At 37.4% G+C, this 23,869-nt stretch overlaps 3 protein-coding genes across 5 annotated transcripts; 1 reads left to right on the plus strand and 2 right to left on the minus strand.

Moving 5' to 3' along the window:
- Window positions 1-263: 263 nt before the first annotated feature.
- Window positions 264-4,616, minus strand: LOC128892425 (uncharacterized). The gene is made up of 10 exons (XM_054152845.1): window positions 4,477-4,616; window positions 3,508-3,800; window positions 3,226-3,429; window positions 2,596-3,153; window positions 2,353-2,528; window positions 2,193-2,271; window positions 1,770-2,093; window positions 1,178-1,677; window positions 846-1,078; window positions 264-749 (listed from the first exon to the last, which is right to left on the minus strand). Exons 2-10 carry the CDS (start codon window positions 3,712-3,714, stop codon window positions 463-465), a joined length of 2,568 nt encoding a protein of 855 aa, XP_054008820.1. The 5' UTR covers window positions 3,715-3,800; window positions 4,477-4,616; the 3' UTR covers window positions 264-462.
- LOC128892426 (neurotactin) lies at window positions 4,477-16,437 on the minus strand. 3 transcript variants are annotated; one of them, XM_054152846.1, is made up of 8 exons: window positions 16,380-16,437; window positions 16,141-16,284; window positions 12,209-12,430; window positions 9,509-9,700; window positions 8,906-9,119; window positions 8,311-8,809; window positions 7,567-8,235; window positions 4,477-7,475 (listed from the first exon to the last, which is right to left on the minus strand). In XM_054152846.1, the coding sequence occupies exons 3-8, from the start codon at window positions 12,419-12,421 to the stop codon at window positions 7,094-7,096; spliced, it is 2,169 nt and encodes a 722-aa protein (XP_054008821.1). In that variant the 5' UTR covers window positions 12,422-12,430; window positions 16,141-16,284; window positions 16,380-16,437; the 3' UTR covers window positions 4,477-7,093. The 3 variants fall into 3 exon arrangements, with proteins under 3 accessions (XP_054008821.1, XP_054008822.1, XP_054008823.1); XM_054152847.1 differs by lacking the exons at window positions 16,141-16,284; window positions 16,380-16,437 and having other exon boundaries at window positions 12,209-13,370; XM_054152848.1 differs by lacking the exons at window positions 9,509-9,700; window positions 12,209-12,430; window positions 16,141-16,284; window positions 16,380-16,437 and adding an exon at window positions 9,359-9,498.
- Window positions 16,438-18,333: 1,896 nt separating this feature from the next.
- LOC128892241 (protein O-mannosyl-transferase Tmtc3-like) lies at window positions 18,334-23,529 on the plus strand. Its single transcript, XM_054152510.1, has 13 exons — window positions 18,334-19,048; window positions 19,455-19,591; window positions 19,689-19,770; window positions 19,993-20,092; window positions 20,175-20,290; window positions 20,383-20,555; window positions 20,627-20,882; window positions 20,971-21,119; window positions 21,204-21,516; window positions 21,605-21,895; window positions 21,981-22,163; window positions 22,241-22,525; window positions 22,610-23,529. The coding sequence occupies exons 1-13, from the start codon at window positions 18,857-18,859 to the stop codon at window positions 23,330-23,332; spliced, it is 3,000 nt and encodes a 999-aa protein (XP_054008485.1). The 5' UTR covers window positions 18,334-18,856; the 3' UTR covers window positions 23,333-23,529.
- Window positions 23,530-23,869: the final 340 nt, after the last annotated feature.

A 23,869-nucleotide genomic window follows, 5' to 3' on the forward strand; every position in this document is an offset into this window, starting at 1 on the left:
AGTAATAATATCTTCGTCAGTGTTGATTTTTTAACCGTGTATTTTATAATAAAGTACAAGTAAGAAAATCAATAATTTATTGAAAAATTTGTATGTATGAAATATTAAATTCGTATAAAATCCTGTATCCTTAATTTCTAAAACTCAATTATTTAAATAAACACGTACTTGGTTTATCCGACATGCGTTAAATTTGTACAGAACAGAGTATTTTCAGCATTCTTTGTAAGGAATAAGCGAAACGATGTTATTAAATACATATGTCAAAATTCTAATACCCATGTTCATTTCTGCTTTACATCTCGGGAATCTCAATTCAAATGTAGTATATTACAGGACATTTCATGTATGTAAAATAAGGAATTATTTTATAAAAATAGAACATGTACAGTCTTTTTGATCTCAAGTCTTCGATTAGCTATTATACAATCTCTGAAGGGTATATCAGTAGAAACGAAAGTCTCAAAGCTTCGTTTCGTGTTTAACCCTGTTTCTGAAGAACTGACTCGGTCGCAGCAGTCCTTGGGAATTATTTAGGTAAGAGTTTCCAGAAATTATAGTAGCTGCCGTAGAATCCGGATTAGAGTGTAAAAACTCAGTTTTGTTGTTTGTGTTATCTTCGAACGCGTATCGTTGCTGCTGTTGCTGTTGTTGTGTCCCACAATGATTATTATATCCGTAATTGTTTTTCATACGAAACTGCATTTCGGAATCAGTCTCATCTTCGTTATCCGCACTATCTACATCTCCTGAGTAAACATCGATATACATATACAAAATGTATAAAGTTTAAAGAATAATTTAGTTGAGTTCTAATAATAATAAAAATCTGAAGATATGCCTACCGTCGGAACTATTGGTAGAGGGTAAATAGAAACGCGAGGCTGTGACCTTATTGTTTCCTACACGTCGCTCTCGTTCTCTGGCAGCACTATTTGGATGATTATACTTAAATTCACGAGGAAGTGTATAACTTCGAGGCAACGATACTTGACTACCTTCCATATCGCTAATTTCTCCGTCTACTTCTCCCTCGCCCTTAGAACTCTCTTCTCCTTCGTTTTGATTTGAACGTAATCTGCGATTTATTATTATTTAAATCATACAAATTCCTGACGTCAACGTACAGAATACGTGGAGTAGCCTGCGAGTGTATTAGACTTTGATTTTCTATTACCTGTGATTAACGTGGGTGGATGGTGCCCAATGGGAATAATGATGAGGGAGGCATCGTGGCGCAAGTAAAATTTCCGGCGTATCCGCTCTTTCTCTCTGCGTCGTCCTCCAAGAATTCGAGGGATGAACGTTTGGATAATAAGAAGAAGATGGTGGCGGAGGTAAGAGACAATGCATTTTTACTGGTGGCCATGAGGATAACGTTACTCCTCCATTTTGATCGAGTACAGATGGAGAAGACGCGAATAAAGGAGAACTAGGAGAAGTGTGCAACTTCATGTTAGGCGGTGGTTGTTGATTTGACGCAGGCGACGACGAAAACGACGACGCTGATGCTGAGGGTGGAGGGAATAATTTTCCTTCTTTAATCTCTTCTTGTATAGCCTGTAATTCTCTTAGTTGCTGTTGTTTTTTTTCTTGAAGTTTCTCTCTTATCAGATTAACGCTTAGAGAACTACCAGTTCCAGCATCTCCTGTCTTTTGTTCGTTCGGATGATCATTCTACCTCGAATAACGAATTGTTTAGCGTAAGTCAATGGAAGAATGTTTGAATTTAAATATATGGAATAATAATTAGTAAGATATTTTGCTACCTGTATCGCACTAGACGTTAGGGATTTCTTCCAAAATGGTATTAATTGACGTGAACTACTGTTCATGCCAAGCCACTGTTTCGAGTCTCCTACCGCGTTCATAGAAGCTGCTACCGCTCCTGTTTGAGATTGCGGTGGCGGAGGAGGTACAAACGTAGTTGGCTTTTTCTTTTTTCGATTTGGATTTACTACCGTTGGATTTGCGAAACGACAATTAAACACCCCTGGTATTCCACCGTTGCTCAATTTCACTCTTCTCATTCCTACGCTTATGTTTACTTTTTTGTTTTCTGTATATTCTATTTGTTTCTCCTCCAGATTGTCCTACAAACATTTTTTTTTTAAACCGTATAGTTCCTCATCTTTCTGGGAGAACTGTTACGTTAGTTTCGTTTATATGTTTCACGATTTTTAATTATGTACCTGATTTGGTAACGTCGTGAGATTCGAAGCTGTCATTCTGCCACCGGCTTCGTACCTCAATCTTCTTACATGAAAAAACCTAGAAATAAAAACGTAGAAGTTGAGTCGAGAAAGAAGTTTCCTAGATCAAACGAATAAAATTGTATAATTTTATAGTTACCTGTAATAAAGGCCCATGAAAAACATACCACCAAAAAATAAAGCTAAGAGTGTGAGTACTAGAGTTACAGGGTTCGGATGATGTTGATGTGGAAGAAGATCGCTTCTATTAACACCTACTATCCATACACCGATGAGCAAACTGTTTTCCAAAAACATTACCGTGTAAAAAATTACCTATACAGACAGATTAAGATTATTCGCAAGGCTACCAATACTCGAAAAGTGTGTATTCGAAACTTACCATTTTTTGACGATGATTCGTTTCATGCAAATTTACATATGCAAATATGTAAACAAATGCAAGAAGCGAAGCCAGAAACGTTTTTCTTAACACAGGCAAATGTTCACCGCCGTGAAAAAGACCATCAGGAGTGAGTAATAACCACATCAACATCGACAACCAATGAAGAGCCATTACGATTAACAGCCATTGTCCACCATAGAGCGAAGCATAAGCTACCAATACTCCTACTCTAGCGCTTACAGTCCCTAGCCGCCACGCTAGTTGTGCCAGCACACCTAGCCATGTCAACACCAAACGTTCTAAGTTACGCAGACGTGCTGCACCTTTGCTAAAACTAGCTACTGCCCAACACACGCTCCACAGAGAGAGTCCAGCGGATACCGCGGTTAGCTTTGCTAATTTGTCGCCCTCTCTGTTTTCGTTTTCCTTTTCTTTCCCAACATCTGCGCTTGACTCGTTGCTAACTCCGATCGATAATAGATATAATTGCAAGAGTAACATCGGAGCAGCTTCGCAGAATGCATGAATAAGACGTAATACACAAAGTTCTCTCACCTAATAACATGTAACGACGTAAGTGTCGCGAATAAAAATTTAGAGAACTTCTATAGCAACATTTGTACTTACCTCGTGTTTAACATAAGTTAAATTAACTGGAATAAATAATTTAAAGTATCTCCATAATACGCCGACTTGAGTCGAATGCAGTAATAAAACGCACCATATCGCCCAATTTCCATTTTCCTTTTTCTCGTCGATATTACAATCTGTAATATTTTTACCGGTTAGTCTTCCTCTAGCACCCCATAAATACCATCGTACGCTAATGATCTAAAATTAAAAAAAAAAAAGAACGTACACAAATTAAATATATATCGAATCGAATTAAAGTTTTTATTAAATACTAACCTGAGAGATAATTAACGATGTAGCTATAAGAACAATACTCAAAGGAAAAAGAATCGGAGGAGCTACAGAATGATGCGCAAGCGCGTATACCATTGCAAAATCAAAGACAACGTCGCAGAAGTACGACGCTAGAGAAATTATGTTAAACAATACATCGCACAACGGTAAAAATTCGTGCTGATGCTGTGTCTGGAGATGCTGGGCCATAATGGGCTTTTGTTATCCATTTGGATTATCCAGCACCTTTTCCTTCTGTCAACCTATGCCACACATTCCACGATGTAAAAGTTTTTCTGTAAAATTGAAAAGAACAAAAAATAATCAAACTGTTTTCATTAATTTCATAGTGAATTATTCGAATCGAAGTTTTAACAGTCTTATATGCTCAAAACGGTAAGAAAATAAAAATGTATTATTATAACGAAAAGGTTTTATTATTACATAGATAAAATATCAATTGCATTTAATTAAAAAACGTTGAACGGTGACATTTTGCGAACTAAATATTTTTTGTCGTACTTTTATTACAAAATTACTATTTATTTTTTCCAACAATAATTATTAAGTTTCTCGTGAAGTTAGCATTTAATTAACAGGTGGTTGCAATCGATAGATATGAATTCAAATCAACCGATTCTTATACGCGTCTCCGCGTGACATTGGTTATCATTATTCTTTCTCGATATGTGATAAATGACAACAACGAGAAATACAAAGGTGAGATTACGATAAAGCGAACACCATAACGTTTTTTACCATAAGTGAAATTGACCAGGAATTCTAAAATAGAAATCTGTATAAAAATGGGAATAGGTTGTCAGTTGAAATGTGTCAGTATTTTAACGAGAAGTAGAGAAAAAGAAAAATCGTGATAGTTGAAACAGAGAGAGAAAAGATAATAGAATCATAGAAGCGTAATGAGAGAAAAAAAAGGTGTTGCGAAGCGTAGGAGGAAACGAATTTGCTTACCACATTCCTCGGATGTCACTAAATGAGTAATCACAAAAGTAACATTCTCATCTAGATGTTGCCCCGCGGGAGCCTGGACCAACGTTGGAATGCAAGGAATTTATCTGTATACTCCGCGAACGCTTTCGAAAATAGAACTTTTTTTCACCGGTTCACCGTTTCTTTGATTCCATTTGAGCCGTGTCGATATATATTTTTCACGAATTCACGTTCGAAGAAAGTGGCTCGTTTAATTTCAAAGATGCTCTGTCGTAAACCGTAAGATACCTGTTGTGTTGATTCAGAGAACAACTATTTGTACTATACCAAACCAACACTATATAACATTGCACTTATCGTTACTCCACTAACTCTAAAACGTAAGACTGTCGACCAAGTAGCCAAGGAATTCCGAACAGTGGTTCTCAATAATATCTATGTATATAAAAAACGATTAATCAATCTTTCGCATTCTTCGTCAGTGGTGCTCAGGAAGCAGAGGTTGTAGGATTTATTGGTGCATGGTACATGAATGCTGAACGTAAAAGTAAGAGAAAAAAAAAGAGCTTATCCAGCAATCTACATTCAAAATTATAATGTTAAAAAGCAAGACAATTCGAAACGATGTTACTTTACTTACTTCTGAAAGTAAGTGAACGTAAATTATAGGAGTAATTTTTAAAATCTCCCGCAAAGAAGATTAAACGGAAATGTTGCGTGCGCGTATTCGAAAATATTAACGCTAATGTTAACATTAATTTATTGTCATTACCTGTACTTTCAGTAACGTCATGACATTCTAGGAGTATTATTGTTAACACGATTACGGTTGATAATAATTGTTTAATATAAATGTTAGTAAATTGCACAAGCGTCCTACTTTGGTCAAATTCGTTATTATACGATTTAATCAAAAATATTATATTTTACGTGTTATGAATGGCGAAATGTACTTTATATAGCCCTCTGTGTCTTCTTAAATAAATTCACACGATATTATTTTGCGATACTTTTTGTTTATAACAAATCGAATGAAAAATATATTCTTTCAAATTTGCCAGTTTAATACTAATTTTCTTTTTTATAGACAAATACGTACGTACGATGAGATATGTTGAACATTAAAGTATATCGATGATACTATAATATAATACTAATAAAAAATGGTATAACGACACTAAAATTCATCGATCGTTATGATTATATTAATAAATAATACTTATTATATACTCGATTACGATAGATGACAATCTTTCGCCTGTTGATTAAAAAAGATGAATTACATTATTTTATTTTGCTTCAAATATCATATACAAACATCCGAATGCATAGCGAACTAAAAATGATTTCAGCTCTTAAAATTTTACCAGACTTAAGAACAGTTACAAACGTCACCTTTTATTAATAAATAATTGACTTCGAGAATTGCAATTTCTATGATAATTATTAAGTAAGAAAGATAGAAATGGTATTCTTAAATCTAGCAAAATTTTAAAGTTGAAAGAATATGCGTGTGCTACGGTGCAATCTTCCGTTACAAAAATGTGATCGTGATCACATATTTTACAAGTGTACATCAACGTCGAAATAATGAGATTAAAGTATTCTTTGCACATATCTTAATTTACAGTACAAACGAACTGTTTATAGGACAGGTCTTGTATACTACAAAGCTATTTGGTTAAAACTAATACAAAAGACATTCATACGTTAATGAAATGCCAATCTGTAAAATCAGTCTTACAGTTTAGAAATTACATCTGTTTCCCATGCTCGTGATACGATGGGAGCAGGAATACATTTAAGTACATTCAAGTAAAAACAGAGAGCAACGGTAATGTACAGTGACAAAATCGACGAATACCATCGATACAGACACCTGAATACTTATTACGTGAATATCTGGCAGTTCGTTAAAAACGACGATACCTGTTTCGTTCGTGTACATAAAACAATACATTAAAGCGAAATAACTTAACGTGCTTTCGTTTCCCGATACTCGATAAACTTTAACAACTCACGCCTGAGTTTGAGTTTGTTGGAAACACTCGCAGAAGAGGGCAAATCCCACCGTATTATTATTTAAACGGTAAAATCTTCGAAAATCTCGTTAATAAATACTTTCCGTGTCGAAATATTTATCGCTCGCGTTAAGTGCGGAATCGCGTAATCTTAGCAGTGTTAAAAATCATTCCGCGTTTATCCACTTCGTATGTGGAGTATATCGATTAAGTATTTCGTACAATAAATAATATCGATTTTTTTGAAAGCAACGCGAGATGCGAGAGAAGACGTAAATGTAAAAGTCAGAATCCCTGATCGACTACCGCTCCCTTGCTTAAGAATTTAACGAGGAGATCAGTTCAATTTAAATAGAAGACAAAAATCGGAATGTTCTATTTTTTAGAACGAGCCATACGTACATAAAAGAAATCCCTCCCCTTTTCGTCGGTTCAATCCGACATCGACAGTCGATGCGATCTTTCGACGCTTGTCCGATTCGTATCTCGCGGCTTGAATGTCTCAGGAACAACTCGTCAAGTTTGAGAAACTCGAAAGCAAATTGTCTTTGTCAAGAGTATCTCGAACTTGACAGATACCCCGAAATCTCCGTTAGACATGTAACGAAAAGAACAATTTAATCCACTCGGCCGTAAGACGGTACTATGTCTTTTTCTATCCAAACGTCGCAATTCGGATAGTCATGTTCAGGAAGCGTATCTTGTCCAACTACGAGAACTCGTTTCACACCATTCGCCTGAGTTGCTACGCCTTGCCAAACAAAGTGATTAAAGAGTTTCTGCATCGCGTTGACATGCCTTGTTTCCGCGGTCGTACGCGCAGCGAACGATCCAAGTATCGCCGCAGCATCGCTGTCCGGGTCGGCGATTTGACCTCGTGGTTGTGTCGCTACGTAAAATGGAATGTTTGTTTTCATTCGAGCAACCGTCAGCAATGGGCATATTACGCGAATGTCCGAAATCATGCTCAGCAAACCCTTCAATGTTGCATTGTAACGTCTGAAAGTGAAAAAAAAAAGGAAACAAAGATACGATTAATCTCGAGTTAATACCATTTAAAATATCAAATTACAATAGATATTAGACAAACCTGAGAGCTATGTCGGCTAAACCAGTGGTTCCCAGCAAGGACTCCCGTACAATTTTCTCGACTTGCGTGGAATTGAGGGTGGTGTTCGAATTGAGGTATTTAAGCGGAGCTCCAGCGTGAGCTGTACTGCCCATCATGATCTTGGTTGAAAATTCATCCCTTGCCCAAATCTTACCAACCGGTTCTTGAAGAATAGCACGGTCAAGGACGAGCCACTCGTGTCTCCTATCTTTCGATGTTGCTTCCCTGGTCTCGGGTAGTCCAACGTTTCCCAAATGCCAAGTCTCCGGAATAGAGTCCATTAATTCCTCGGCGCTTTTACTTCTCAAACAGGCAGCGTCCGTGCACCTTACAGAGTTCAGGAACTGTTCGTTAAGCTTCTCCGAAAACTCTAGTTCTCTGCCAGGAAATATCGCGCTTCCACTGGATATCCAAACTTTCGAAAATAAATCCTTTGCTCGGCGAGTGCCAACTAGCGTTGTAACAAGGGTTCCCCCTGCTCGGTGACCCCATACGGTTACGGATGTCTTGTTACCACCGAAATGTTCGATATTGAGTTGAACCCATTGGAGTGCTGCTATAATGTCGGAGAGTCCGTAATTTCCAGATGTCGGGGGATGCGTTGTTCGCGAAAGTGGTTCCGCAGCTAAGAAACCAAAGACTCCTAATCTGAAATGTGAAAAGAGATAACGATAATGTTTCAATTGGAAATGATAACCCATTCAACAAACATTTCACCCTTACCGGAAGTTTGGTCTAACGAAAACCATCTCGCGAACACGCGCCAGCTTCGCAGATGGCTGCATTACACCGGGCGAGCCGCTGGTAAGGGTCTCTGCACCGATCATAACGACTACCGGCAAAGGCGAAGAATCGTATCTGATTTCAGGCGTAAAAACATCTAAGTATAAACAATTCTCGGTTCCAATAACACCGCCGGAAGCATCTCGCTGCAAACAGACATCCGAAGAATTATGTGCCAAGAAAGTATTCGTCCAACAGTGTTCGATTCTTCGTAATGGTTCCGCAGGTTGCCAACGACGATTTTCCAGCGGTGGAATCGCATATGGGATCCCGCGAAATGCAAATGCACCGTCCTCCGATATCCCTTGCACTGAACCGCAAGAAGCAACAGTTTCGACGTAGTTTCCATCCTTCACTAATTGCGTAGAAGACTTTCTCGGGCCGACAGAAGCAACGCAGATGATGATGATGACGGATATCACGATACACAGCGTCGCTACTATTGGAAGATAAATTGTTCTTATTCGATTATTCTATTCTCTATGTATATTTAAAATTTAATATTAGATGATAAAGAAAATTAACCACTGCGTACCTAACACGAACAAATTCATCCTTGCAGCGGATATGCAAGCAACGAGAAAGTGTTGCTTCGGAGATTCGATACCATCGGGAGCATCTCCGTCGAGACGAACAGTTTCCATACCGTCTTCGTTGGCAATGGGATTTTTCTCACCTACACCATCGTCGAGTGTTTCCACGCTAGCCAATCCGGCGGCACCGGTTGTTCCCAATTCCACTTCGCCTTCCTAAAATGGATTATTTTTCCAATTAAATTCAATGTAAGATAAGATAGGAATTATTTTTTGTTTGTACGGTGGATTATCAAGTATATATTTCTGTTACGGCGTTCCATGCGTTAAAACAAGAAAAAGTAACACCCGGAAAGATAAGAGCATACTACGAGGAAAGATTGAGCGTGCTCGAGTGTTCTAAATTGAGTGTTAAGGGTTTCTGTAGGGTTTCGCTTGGTAAAACGCAACCGTACCGGCGAGCTATTGATCTCTATATTTTTCATAAATCTCAACACTTAAGCCTCGTATGTAATATCGAGAGAACTTTTAAGAATCCCTACAAAATATATACGTATAACATAAGAGAAACTTAAAGGGCTTTCATAAACAATGCAAAGAACAACCTTCTTCTTTCGAGGGAAAACAGAGACTAAGGGTAACTTTATGGCGTCGAGAATTCCCTTTCGTGCTTCTTTCTCCTTTGCGTCCTTGCTCGGCGTGTTTGTCTTTTCCGAGGAAATATTTTGCTCGTTTTCTTTAGCATTTTTCTCGGTCACTTCACCATCACTCGATTCAACGGGTTTACTTTCATCGTCCTAAAAATAATAATGATAATAATAATAAAAAGGAAAACTGTAATACCTGCATTGCACACCTACGCGTGCACGTTACAATATCATCATTAAAGAAAGGATATACGATGTATACTGGATCTTTGTACGATATTCGATAGAATCGATCGTACATTTATTTCTAACAAATATTGTTATCGATATTCAAAGGGATTCTTGTCATTATTTAAAAACGCGTGATCGATAATGCCAGGTGTACTGTTCAGCTGACGTCATCCATTGGTTTAATGTTGGAAAAAAAAATCGTTACGGGGCTATGGTCACCCCTCGTGAACACGCTATGGTACTCCAGGAACTTGTGCTCTTTGAGTGGAGTCGCCTCGTCGTAAACAGATGTTAATCAACCAAAAGGAAACAGCGTATTTGAAACACTCTCGTTCATTCGCATCCGTTCAAATTAAATATTTAAACTCGGGCCATCGTATTTCATTAAGATTAAGCTCGGTGCACTGTCTCCGACAAAGATTGCGTGACAAATAACACGTGCGACGACCAACATTTCTTTTTTACGTACTCCTATATTTCGTGTGTTACGCGTATTCCCGATGTACAGCTCATACCAATTTTAAGGGACACGCTATTATACTCGCGACACGCAACACGGAACGAGTAACATTCAAACCAATGTTTGAGCCACCCTCCAGCCGCGACAATGTAATTTTCGTCGATTTCTGTCGGGCATATTATTACTTGTCGCGTTTCCGCCAAGTTATTATCTTATCTTTGCATTATTTCTATTTCCAACCCTATATCCTTTCCTAAACATTTCTTTGTAGAATACTAGTTACACTGTCCAACATGATTTTTTTCCGCGATATCCACTAGGTGATTCTTATAGGGTTCCTCGTCCTATATACGAATCTGAAAGTGAAACTGCTCCATCACCCTTAGTTTTCGAGAAATACGAGATTTTGTAAAAACGGTCGATTTTTAGAGAAAACGTAGTACTACTTGAAAACTACGAACGCTAGAAAGTTCTATTTAGTCTTAAAAGATAGAGGAGTGTTTTCTGAATATGAAGACATATTCCTTTAGAATTATCTGCACCTTTGAATGCCTGTAAATGAACACCGAATTTCAAAAAGATGATGATGCGTGAATTTTTCACGAAATACTTTTGTATTTTAATGAAAAGTTATTCACCTACGTCGAATTTACATTACGTTATCGGATTCTGCAAACATTTCTGAAGAGAAAACCACTCGCGGCAAATGTTGGAACGGTTACTAATCCATACGGTTCGACAAAATGTCAACTCAGAACGCATGAACGGTGTTTTGCCGCTGTACAGCCATTGCTCGCTATATTTCGGTCAGTCAGGGCCGTCGCTACGGGATTCGCCTAATCGGTGCGACACGCTATCGGTTTTTCTATTACATTTTTAATATTTCATTTGTATTACATTTTTAATATTTCATTTATACTGCAACTCAACAAAACGGAGACAATTGTCCACTGTTTAAATTTTAATCATTAATCTCCCGTTTTTGTATCTTCAATTATTCGACTTTTGCTAATTTGGTATTGAGCAAACTTTATTTAAATCTAAATTTAATTATTTAACAATTAATTCAATCTATAATTGTATATTTTGTTGTTAATTTTTAATGAAAATTGCTACCTATAAAAAATATCTCTTTAGAGCAGAGTTTACCTCCCAAGCACTAACTTAAATAACGAAAGATGAAAGTATCGAAAAGTAGAAACATTAAGCTTTAAAATGGTTTTCTATTCGTCAATGTGGGGTGAATTTTAACAAAGTTACGAGAATTTGATGGTTATTATTCAAGCGCGTGGCGACGATTGTGCAGAACGCATGACGACGGCCCTGATTCGCCGATGCAAAGCGAGCGAAGCCTGCCCGCCGGCAAACAGAATTCGTGCATTCTAAATTAATATTTTCTGGATCTGTACGAACTAGAAAACAATCCAACATTTACCGCGGGTAGTTTTCTCTTCAGAAATGTTTGCAGAATCCTATAATTGATAGTAAATTCGACCTAGACGAATAACTTTTTATAAAAATACAAAAGTATTTCGTGAAAAATACTCGCGTCGCCAACTTTTTAAACTTCGGTGTTAATTTACAGGCATTCAAAAAAGCAGATAATTCTAAAGGAATACGTCTTCATATTCAGGAAACGCTCCTCTCTCTTTTAATACTAAATAGAACTTTCTAGCGTTCGTAGTTTTCAAGTAGTATTACGTTTTCTCTAAAAATCGACCGTTTTTACAAAATCGCGAATTTCTCGAAAACTAAGGGTGATGGAGCAATTTCACTTTCAGATTCGTATTTAGGACGAGGAACCCTATAAGAATCACCTAGTGGATATCGCGGAATTTAAAAAAAGTTTAAATTTGTTGGACAGTGTTATCGAAGAGGTTGTATCGATTAATCGAAGTCGCTTCTAAACTAAACTGTTAAAGACCGTTGATCAACAACCAAGAATAGGCGATCGTTAAAACAATTACTTTGCAAGGTTCCTTGCTCTTCGTACGACAAAAGCCAGGCATCTTGATACCACCGATCGGGATTTTCTTTTTAGGCTTTTGTTCTTCGGATTCCGAGTCTGGCGCGGGCGATGCCACCGCGTGCTTGGTATTTTCGGTGTTCAGCATCTTCTCCCTTTCCTCCTCGGCGATTTCCTTCTTATCCATGCTCTTCTCTTGATCCCCCTGGCTCATGATTTATCGCTAAAAATCGATCAATTCGGTTTAAATTATATCACATGTTTCTTTTTCTTTTTTTTTTTACTTAATTATTTGAGAACCTCAGATGAGGTTCATACATACAGTGGTATGTATAGTACAGTTTACGTGTATATTATATCCGCAGTTTACATTCTTTTAAGAAACCAAAAATACATAGACAAGCTGCAATATTAGGTCTCGCAAGAAGCGATTCAACATTAAGGGGATATTATCGTCTAGAAGTTTGTTTTTTCAGTAATTTTTAGGAATTAATTTTGCGAAAACTATCAAACCTACAGTACCAGGCGTTTTTATGCATAATAAAACACGTTTCAACTAACAACATAAATTTTTATGAATTACTTCATTGAAATCTGTACAAGTTATGCGCTGTTATGCAGGTTGTGGCGCGAGACGCTCGTTCAATCGGGCGCACAGGCCGTGGCGGGTTCTAGTTGTCTGAGACAGAAAAACAAATTTTTTTTTTCAATCTATATGAATGTAGTTACCGTCTGAACTAGAATTAAGTAAGTACTAAATTTTTTATCGGAATCGCAGCTGTTTGAAAATTAAGGTTTAATTATCCCGGAAAATTGTCAACTAAAATATGAGAGCAGGGCTAAAATATTCAAGCTATCGGTATAATTCTAGTTCAGACCATAGGCGATGGTGCCCTCGAAATGTGTGTAAAACTAAAAGTCAGCCGGTCCAATAGTTTTCGAGAAAAACGAACCCCCGACTTGGAAAATGTCGTTTCGAGAAAAACGCGTTTAAAGTTTGCTATACATTTAGCACTAATACTGGTAAACAGCCTTTAAGCCTCTGTAACTATGGGAGCTCTACGAATTTCAAGTTAATATTTTAGAGGCACTTTCTCAAAACACCAAATGATAAGAAAATGTAAAAGAAAAAAAAATCGAATTTTTGAAGTTTCTAGACAATAATACCCCCTCAAATGGGAGACACAGTTTCATATTTTGGAGCTTCTTAATTAGCTTGGTCCTTGAACTGTAGTAGAGTCTGCATTACCAAATCACATGATTGATGTCTTCGATTTCATAGTTGCATTTACGTTTAGGGTCGCTTATTATCTCAAGTTATATCATACAGTGGGTGTAGAAAGTATTCGTACACCGATCAATTTCCAAAAAAACTGTGTAAAATTGTAATTTATTAACTTATTTTTTATAAACAATGACACTCTACATGTTCTAGGAAATCTCTAGAATAGATAGATTACAAAAAAAAAATAGCTATTTATGTAAGTTGCGAAATTAACAAGAAAAAAACAATTACTCGATAGACATATTGAAGCAATAAGTATTCGCACAATTGTTTAAAAGTACTTTCCTGGAAATTTGATGTTTTCTAATTCGCACGTAGCAATAAACTAATGTGTTTACGTTACAAACTCCGCTCTAAATGGTTCGTCATAAATAGACTACAGATCTTTACGCATTTGTAGGAAATTTGAACGTGCAAGAAAGTACAAAATGCAAACAATATGCAAGAATATAAGAAAGATTAAAAGTAACGGCCATGTTATAATATTTGCAGAATAAAATAAATTCTTATCTAGGTACAATTTTTGTAGGCACGTTCGCGAAGATTTTATTTTGCATAAAAATCCGCAGTCTAATCATAAGAATCGTACAAATACTAATTGCTTCTATACTTTTACCCATTTTTCGCACTTTTTTTGTTAATTTCACAAATTATATTAACTAGTAAATGTTGTTTGGACTATATCTATCTTAGAGACTTCCGAGAAGCTATGTGAACTTGGTACCTGACTTTTCAAAAATTAATTTTTTTTTATAGAAAACGATAGCATTTCGTTTGTACTTGATTGTACCTCCAATAGTTTCGTTTGTACCTCGATAATAATTAAAATAAATTAGTACGTAATTAATAATTAAAAAAAAATTAAAAAAATGGTCATCACCCGACATCGAGATTTTTGAAATCGGTTTTTCCCGATTCTTTAGAATCGTATGTACCCGTTTGTACCGCTTTTCGTTTCGTTTGTACCTCAATAGTTCAAATTTTACAAGCAATTGTTGATCCGCGTAAGAGGTTCGTTACTGAAGTTGAAGTTCGTTAATTTTTAAGATATTTAAAATCTGTTTTTTCCCGATTCTTTAGAATCGTTTGTACCCGCCGGAAACGTCTTTCTTTTCGTTTGTACCTCAATAGTTGAAAATTAACGAACTTCACTCTTACGCGGATCAACAATTGCTATATAAAATTAAAACTATTGAGGTACAAACGAAAAGAAACACGTTTCCGGTGGGTACAAACGATTCTAAATGGTATGGATATCTGTGAGCGAAACCCTCGGTTTCGAATAAACCTCGAATACAACATCGGGGCTGTGCCCAACTCGATAGCTCGAACAAACCCGAACCGCAGGGAAAACGCGCGCGGAAACCGCAATGTGGATCGCCCTGTACTTATAAGCGTTGCAGCTGGCGTCGGGACGCCCAGACGTAAACCGATCGATCGGATGGCATCGCTCTCTGAGCCTATTGCCTCCAGGAGTCTAGTCGTACATAGCTACCTGGCTTATATTTTTCCGTTTCCGATAGTGAAAAAAACTACGGCCGTATCGTTAAGCGTTGTCTAGGCACAATAATTTTGGATACAATAAAAATAAACGCATATATTGGTACAATACGATAAATAAAATAATAGTTACGTAATAAATAGATCCGTAAATACAAGTAGACGTCGATTAAAAATCGCCTGCAAGTATAGAAATGAAAAGGAAGAAAGAAAAAAAAAGAAATTAATTTACAGAGAAATGTACGATACAATTTTATGAAATTAAAAGTGTAAGTCGAGATAACTTCAAATCGATGAATGGACGATTATTGCGAGCAATTAAACCCCGTAATTAAATTAACATTAAAATAGAGTGCATTCGGTTTCATTTAAGCTGTATAGACTTAAGCAGTTTCGTTCTATAGGTGGTTATTTAAGTAATTAACGATTCTAGTTTCTTTTTCGAAATATATTTTCCTCGCTCGCCTATAATAATGGTTCTTCTTATTAAAAAATATTCAAATAAATCGTATTCGAATAGAGCAGATCGCGACAGAAAGCTTCGATGTGAAAATTCGAACGAACAAATTTTACCGCTAAAGGTGCAAAGAAAATCGTTTTTGTTTATCCCTCTCCCACCCTTAGCTCTCGGTCCCTTTATATTATATTTATATCTCACGCATCGGTACTACGGTGCAGTTCCGAAACAAATGCGTTCAACTTTCTCTTTTGCGAGGCGCAGTTCGTACACGATTTAATACGTTCTTTTCGATATCTCCTTAACTAGTTACTATTTCAAATTTCTTCACTCGAAATACCTCATGGTTTGCTGAAATACTTAATTGTTGGAAAGCGTCTTTGTTATAGAATTCTTTGAAAAGTTACCCTTTCCTTTGTTTGCGACGATACGTATCGAATTCGAGAAAGATATTACTTATATTTGGCGAATTCACAGATTTTTTTCATTGCTACCTCGTGTTATAAAATATCGTTTAGCAACTGCTACTGAAACACACGCTTAAAAATGTTTAATTGTTTGTTTAGCTCAGTTTAGCTTCTGTGGGAAGCAATCGGCTCACCGACGCCGACGATTCGGTTCAATTTGTTTCTTTGTTGTACGAATCGTATGATAACGAATAACGGGTAATTAATAATTTGTAAACACTCACACTTTTCGAAGTATCGAAGAAGGACGCCACCGAATTTTCCGGAGGAATTTCTTCTGTCGCGTTGTGAAAACCCCTCGAAAGGCTAGGCGGCGTCGAGGCGAGCGCGTTCACGTTGCCGGTAACGAACACTTCATCGATCGAAAACTGATACACAATTACAATTTTAGGCTTTAGAAGAGAACGGTTTTAAACAGTGGTGAATGTCGACAAGGATGACGCCAAACGCACCGCGTACCTACCTCGACTTGCCTCGACTGTCGTTCTACGATTCCGCTACGAGTCTTCCTCCACTACAGTTTACAACACGATGCCAAGCTGCTATTGGCTGGCCCTGATCATGCGCAGTCGCTTCGTTTTGAACGTTACCCACACAACGAAACTCAAATTTGAGTAAAACGCATCTTTTCACACTTTTAAGTAGCGAATATTAATCGGATTCGTTTGTTTTTTAATCTAGTTGAAGCAAAGACCAGGAAACATATATATAGAATTGAAATACCTGAAACCATCAAGCAGGGCCGGCGCAAGGCAGGTTCAGCGCGTTCGCCGGAATCCGGCCCACAGTGGGACGACACTGTGTATAAGGTGTCCCAAAAATATTATAACATCTTGAAAGGGGTGGTTCGGGAGGTGACTTGAAACAACTTTTTCCTTAACGAAAATATTGTCCGAGGCTTCGTTGAGGAGATATTAACGGAAAACAGTGACCAATCAGAGCGCGCGTATACCGTTGGAGCGGCCACGGTAGCGTATGAGTGCGGCCGCCTATCGCGTAGCCTACGCTCAACCAGCATACTCGCACTCTGATTGGTCGGGGTTTTCGCTTAATATCTCCTTAACGAAACCTCGGACAATATTTTCGCTAAGGAAAAATTTGTTTCAAATCACCTTCTGAACCACCCCTTTCAAGGTGTTACAATATTTTTGGGACACCCTGCATAAGTGTTGGACATTGAGGCAAAAAATAAACATACAAATTTCAAACCCTAAATATATTTTAATGAATCTTTAAACCTTTGACAATTATGTTTCATAGTATTATTACGTTTTGCTTCACTATTTACCTCATGACATCTGAGATTAGTCACGTTGATCTATTTATCTTTTCTTTAATTTACGTTGTAATTCTTGTATTATATGACTTTACCAAAAGAATGTCTGCAATATCTAATGTTGAGGTTGTAATAATTCTGAAATAAACAGAAAGATGATTTAAATGTACAACAGAACTTTGTTACATTTGATTATAGAGGTTATAAATGTTTCTTAAATTTTGACAAAGAAGCAACTAAAAGCAAAAACTACGTGAACGGCTACACGTGGCTACAGTCTACATACTTCCTAAAAACAAATAGTGCAAAGTTTTGTCTGGGCGAATTTTATAATTGAATAAAACACTTATAACTTCTACAATCAAATGTAACAAAGTTCTGTTGTACATTTAAATCATCTTTCTGTTTATTTCAGAATTATTACAACCTCAACATTAGATATTGCAGACATTCTTTTGGTAAAGTCATATAATACAAGAATTACAACGTAAATTAAAGAAAAGATAAATAGATCAACGTGACTAATTTCAGATACCATGAGGTAAATAGTGAAGCGAAACGTAATAATACTATGAAACATAATTGTCAAAGGTTTAAAGATTCATTAAAATGTATTTAGGTTTTAAAATTTGTATGGAAGCAATTTTTTGCTGAGATGCAAGACATTTTTTTAATAGCGATGATTAAATTGAAAGGAGTAACAAAAATGATCAAAGTATTATTATTTAATATTGATCTTATACAAAATATATAGCATTTGTAAATAAATAATTCCTCGTTGTAAAATTGAAGTGCAGGATTTGAATGTGAATTCAGGCCCCGCAAAAGGTCACGACGGCCCTGCCATCAAGAATGAAGAAATACCGGCAGATGTTAAATTTCGATTGATAGCACCACGTCCTCTTTGTTCTATTCGATGATAGATGAAAAAATAAAATTGTAACTTCCTCGAATAGAATCCTCGTTACGAACAGAGGTGGTAAATGTTGCGTGGAACGTGAAATTCAACGAAATAAAACAAAGTTTCAAAGTATGACGAAACCGGTACAGCGGGGGTACGCATATGTCGGCCGCACGTAGTTCGCGCTCATCGTAACATTGCGCATGCGAATTCGGCCTAAAGCAAATCCGCGTCGTCGCCGTCGTAGTGTCGTATTTGCGTTGTGCCTCGAATCACGATACGTAGCGTGCACTGCTGTCGATCGTAAATACACATCTATCGTTTGACAGTTCGATTCTAACGCGGGTAATAGGTGATCGTTTAGTTCGTTCGCCGGGCGTTCGCTCGGAGTGGAAAGGTTTTTCGCAATCGAAAACTCGCTTTCCGCTAATATGCCTTTAATCGAGTTTTGGGGAACGGTCTGTGGGAAAGCGCTCTCGTATCTGGAAGCGTTGGACACGTAGGTGTCACGATGTGCACGAAAAGTAACGAATCTATGTCTACGTGCTTAGGGATGGGATACCTGCGTCCGTTGTGGATGTCGCGGGGTTAAACTCTCGGCTCGTCAGACGAATAGCTAGACACGTACCATAGAAAGTAGATAGCGCGAGAAGAAGAACGTGGGAGTGACAGGAACGGTGAGGAAGAACTCGAAAACTGTTCGACGGGGTTTCGAAATCGAAGAATCGCGAAAAAAAGACGGCCGATCAATGTCTTATTTGTGATGGGAGTGCCTGCGCGGGGAGCACTCGCGGCGATCGTCGCCATAAGCGCTTTCGCCGTCTATCTGAACAGCCTTAATTGTGGCTTCGTTTTCGATGATATTTCAGCGATTAAGGATAATCGGGACTTGAGGCCTCATACACCCTTGAAAAATGTTTTTTACAATGATTTTTGGGGTACTCCTATGCACAAGGTGGGTGATACGATAGAGGCGCTTCCGATTTCCCCTTCCTTTTCACTCATGTCTACCTTCTTGTGTATTGATCCGTTCAACTCTTCTCCTCCTTTTCCTACCGAAACGATTTAGGTTCGATTCGATTAAATCTTATCAAACTTAACTTGATCTCCTTCCACGCGGATTTCTTTCAATTTCTTATGCATAAATCCATAATTTATTCGTAAATCACATCGAGTAGCTGCATTTTCTTTGATTTCATTATGGTCTTTAATCGAATTTATTTATGAAGAGGATTCTCTTATTCGGGGAAAGCTCTCTTTTATTATTATATTAAATAACGATGCAAATTATTATTATTCCTTTTTTTTCATAAAAAATACAAGTATACAAAGCAATACAAACACTGTATCTTTCTGTACAGGAGCAATCGCACAAATCGTACAGGCCATTGTGTGTTCTCACATTTCGATGGAATTACTTGATTCATCAATTGGATCCCATGGGATATCACCTGCTTAACGTTGTCCTACACGTTGGAGTATGCCTATTATATTTCAGGTGCGTCTATAATGAAACTGGAAACATCAGAAGTGCTCTCCTTAGTTACATTTTGTATAACGACAATTAACGAAATGTATTTTATTTGCTATTGCAGAACTTGCTTAATGTTTCTATCCGACTCTGCAACTTTTGTATCGTCCCTTCTGTTCGCTGTTCATCCTATACATACAGAAGCAGTAAGTCGTAAGATTGGTATTCTCATCGATCGAATCGATCGACGTTACCTTGAAATTATACAAGAATACTATTTCATAATTATTTCTAGTCTTTGTTCTTCCCTTCGCCGACAATGTCTCGATACTGTACCCAGGTTCAAAGGGTCGACGTCGAGCGATCGATCGCATCGTAGTTCCTAGTTCGTATTTAGATACGTTATCAGTGGATAATCATGTGTTAAGGTTACAGGAGTAGTCGGAAGAGCGGAAACATTGTCCTCTTTATTTTATCTAGCAGCTTTAATCACATATACTAAATGTTGCAGAAGTAGAAGGTCTACAGGTGAGATACCGAAAATTCTCTGACACATCCTTACTTTGGCACTCGTTACAAAGAGATGCTAAATTTATTATAATTTTTACAGAATGGAGATCGTTGATATTATCTATGTTTTTTGTTTTTACTGCCATGTTGTGCAAAGAACAAGGAATAACGGCTACCGCAGTTTGCGTATTGTATGAGATTTTTGTTGTGCAAAAGGTAAATATCTTCGTAAATCCACTCACGAATAACACGTTAATTATTTGATATTGAATATGTGTTTGAACTCGCATGCTATGCTGCTCGGTTAGGTAAGAGCGATGGATATTTTTCTGACGTTAAAGGGAGCTTTTGGTGGAAAGAAAATATCTCTTGCCTGGTCCAGCGAAGGTACAAAACGACTAACTGCCCTTACGCTCGTCACATTTAGTTTACTTATTCTCCGATTACATGTAATGGGCTCAAAGTTACCTGTATTCACCAGGTACTCACTAAAGATTCTACGGCAACGTACGTTAAAATACGGTAGAATATAATACTATAAACGTATTTCAGATTTGACAATCCTGCATCGGTAGCACCAACGCCCGTAAGGCAGCTTACGTATAATTACCTCGCAGCAGTTAATTTAAGACTGCTGTTTCTTCCAAGCGATTTGTGCTGTGATTGGACTATGGGAACTATACCATTGCTATACAGTTTTACAGACCCTCGCAATTTCGCCACTGTAGCAACTCATACGATGGTGCTAGGATTGTTGGCAACAGCAATTTTAACACCTAATAGACAAACTTCCGTCATCCTCATAATGGTTAGCATTAAATATATGTCGATAACCTGTTCTTTTTCAAAATTTCTTTTTATAAGTGGTATCGTTGTATTTAAATATTTATGTTTAGAGTTTGGCTATGATGATACTACCATTCTTACCTGCCTCGAACCTCTTCTTCCCGGTTGGATTCGTTATTGCTGAAAGAGTATTGTATGCTCCATCGATGGGATTCTGTATGCTCGTTGGATACGGATGGAGCATTTTATGCAACAAAAAGTAAACTTTCTACGTTCTTAAATATCTGGATTCTTATAGATACATTCGTTACTTTACAATTCCACCTTTTTTATTAACTTACAGGTTCAAGAAATTATCGCTATTTTTACTAATAACACTTCTGGCTGCTCACTCCACAAAGACTTTTATGAGAAATTATGATTGGTTGGATGAATACTCTATATTTATGTCAGGATTAAAAGTAAACGATCGCAACGCCAAATTATTTAATAACGTAGGCCATGCCTTGGAGAGTCAAGGTCGATTTAAAGAAGCACTGAACTTCTTTAACATGGCCGTGCAAGTTCAAGGCGACGATATCGGTGCACACATCAACGTAGGCAGAACATACAATCATCTCAAAATGTTTAAGGAAGCCGAAGATGCATACCTAAAAGTAAGTAACATAGTTAAATTGCGAATGCATCGAATTAGCAAATCATAAAAGATAATTGAAATTAAGAGTGTATACCTTGTTTGTTTAGGCAAAATCTTTGCTACCTAAAGCAAAACCCGGAGAATCTTATCAGGCGCGAATAGCACCGAATCACTTGAATGTTTTTGTAAATTTAGCGAATTTAATAGCAAAGAACGCAACTAGGTTAGAAGAAGCCGATTTACTTTATAGACAGGCCATTAGTATGCGTGCTGACTACACGCAAGCATATATTAATCGCGGTGATGTCTTAGTTAAACTTAATCGTACGAAAGAAGCTCAGGAAGTTTACGAGCGAGCCCTTTTTTACGATAGTAACAATCCTGATATCTACTACAATGTAAGTATTGGTAACAAATTTTAGTTGCAACGCTGACATTTGTTTTTATATAAATCTTCTAATAATTATTCTTCTACTTTTTAAGCTGGGAGTTGTATTCCTGGAACAGGGAAAGGCATCGCAAGCTCTGGCATATTTGGATAAAGCGTTAGAATTCGATCCGGAACACGAACAAGCATTGTTAAATTCAGCCATATTGCTTCAGGAATTAGGACGCGCGGAATTACGAAAAGTAGCCAGAGAAAGGCTTCTAAAACTTTTGAGAAAAGTACATTGTTTTCCTAGTTATTATTCGGAATTAATACTTGTATACATATATATTGTAATTAATTCGAAATGAAATAGGATTCTAATAACGAACGAGTACACTTCAATCTTGGAATGCTGGCTATGGATGACCATGACAGCGGAAGCGCGGAACGTTGGTTTCGTAACGCGGTTGCTTTAAAAGAAGATTTTCGATCCGCGTTATTCAACTTGGCTCTCTTACTGGCGGACGAGCAACGTCCTCTCGAAGCAGCACCTTTCTTGAACCAGTTAGTTAGATTTCACCCGGACCACGTCAAAGGATTAATCCTTTTAGGAGATATCTATATTAATAACATAAAAGATTTGGATGCCGCTGAAAATGTAAGCAAAAATTAATTAATAAAATTATTTCGTGTCTTGGATAGCTCATACAAATATTAATTGAGAACTTTGAAATGGTTATAGTGTTATCGTAGAATATTGCAGTTGGATCCAACAAATATCCAAGGTTTACATAATCTGTGTGTTGTAATGGTGGAACGTGGCAAGTTAGGACTCGCTGCTCAATGTTTAGAACGCGCAGCAGCATTGGCACCTCAGCAGGATTATGTGCACAGACATCTTGCCATCGTAAAGGCTCGAATCAATCGATTACCTCCGGAACAACGCGATACAGAAATCTTTGACGATTCTTTCTGGCAGGTAAGCCCGAAGGAAAGGAATTTTAACATGGGCGACATTTCTAGCAGCAATGGTGCTGGGAATACCGTTGCCACAGGTGGTCCTGGAAACATGGTTAACAGTGATACCCAATTTCTGGGACAAACGGACTCAGTTTTTTCCAATCATCACAATCACATAGGGAATAAGAAAAGCAATACGGACTCGCTGAATAATAATATAGTACATCTGAAGGGTCCGTCGAAACATGGAAGACTTCCATTGAATGACGCGAGAGCGGAAGTGAACAACATATACGACGATAACGAAAAGTCTTCGAACCCAAGTTCAAGTTCGAAAGATATACAGGAACTCTCCTCTGAAAGAGACTTTACCAAGAGCATGGGCGCGGACGCGACGGAATTGACAATCGACCGAGAACGTGCAACCAAAACAATTAATTCCGAGAAATTTGGCGGAAATCACGCTGGAACCACGCGTCAAACAAAAGACACAGCACTCTCATAATACTGACGTTAAAACCCGCCGAATATTGTATAAAGTTATATTCTACGTATAACGAAAGAGATTGGTGGTACAGCCGTATAGAGCTAATATGTGAATATAAAATAAATACAGAGTATTGTTTTATATGCTGTACGAATAGAACGTTTTGTAAAATATATTTAAAAAATGTGTAACTCTCTTTTTCTTTTTCTTTACGATTTCCTCTGGTGAAATAATAAACCTGTCCCCGTTTGTAAATTATAATACGCACCGTTTAAAGTTAAGACTAAATTTACGTTTCTGTTACTGTAAGTGGAAACCTTGTTAATAGCGTGTACCACGATAATAGTGAGAAACGGTAATAACAGATATTGAAGTAGTGCGATAATGTTAGAAATACGAGCGTAACTCGGTAAGAGAGAAAAAGAGAAATGAGCAATGCCGATGTGTGCGAACTGTTTTCGCGCGTTTACTTTCTGTGATCGATTTGCATTAAGTAGTGGTCGAACGAGCGCGTAATATGCAAGTTGTTGATTTTAAACGGACCAGAACAACTTC

The sequence above is a fragment of the Hylaeus anthracinus genome, unplaced genomic scaffold (genome assembly GCF_026225885.1).
Source record: "Hylaeus anthracinus isolate JK02 unplaced genomic scaffold, UHH_iyHylAnth1.0_haploid 12002, whole genome shotgun sequence".
NCBI lineage: Eukaryota > Metazoa > Arthropoda > Insecta > Hymenoptera > Colletidae > Hylaeus > Hylaeus anthracinus.

Excerpts from the sequence above, each read along its gene's own strand:
- LOC128892241 (XM_054152510.1), top strand. The coding sequence starts at position 18,857 with ATGGGAGTGCCTGCGCGGGGAGCACTCGCGGCGATCGTCGCCATAAGC. Across the intron at positions 19,592-19,688 it reads GTATGCCTATTATATTTCAG|AACTTGCTTAATGTTTCTAT; the intron begins GTGCGTCTATAA and ends TTGCTATTGCAG. Across the intron at positions 20,291-20,382 it reads AGATTTTTGTTGTGCAAAAG|GTAAGAGCGATGGATATTTT; the intron begins GTAAATATCTTC and ends CTGCTCGGTTAG.
- LOC128892426 (XM_054152846.1), bottom strand. The coding sequence starts at position 12,421 with ATGAGCCAGGGGGATCAAGAGAAGAGCATGGATAAGAAGGAAATCGCC. Across the intron at positions 9,701-12,208 it reads AGAGCAAGGAACCTTGCAAA|GACGATGAAAGTAAACCCGT; the intron begins GTAATTGTTTTA and ends TATTATTTTTAG. Across the intron at positions 9,120-9,508 it reads TTTTCCCTCGAAAGAAGAAG|GAAGGCGAAGTGGAATTGGG; the intron begins GTTGTTCTTTGC and ends AATCCATTTTAG.
- LOC128892425 (XM_054152845.1), bottom strand. The coding sequence starts at position 3,714 with ATGGCCCAGCATCTCCAGACACAGCATCAGCACGAATTTTTACCGTTG. Across the intron at positions 3,154-3,225 it reads TAACTTATGTTAAACACGAG|GTGAGAGAACTTTGTGTATT; the intron begins GTAAGTACAAAT and ends ACATGTTATTAG. Across the intron at positions 1,079-1,177 it reads TCCACCCACGTTAATCACAG|ATTACGTTCAAATCAAAACG; the intron begins GTAATAGAAAAT and ends AATAAATCGCAG.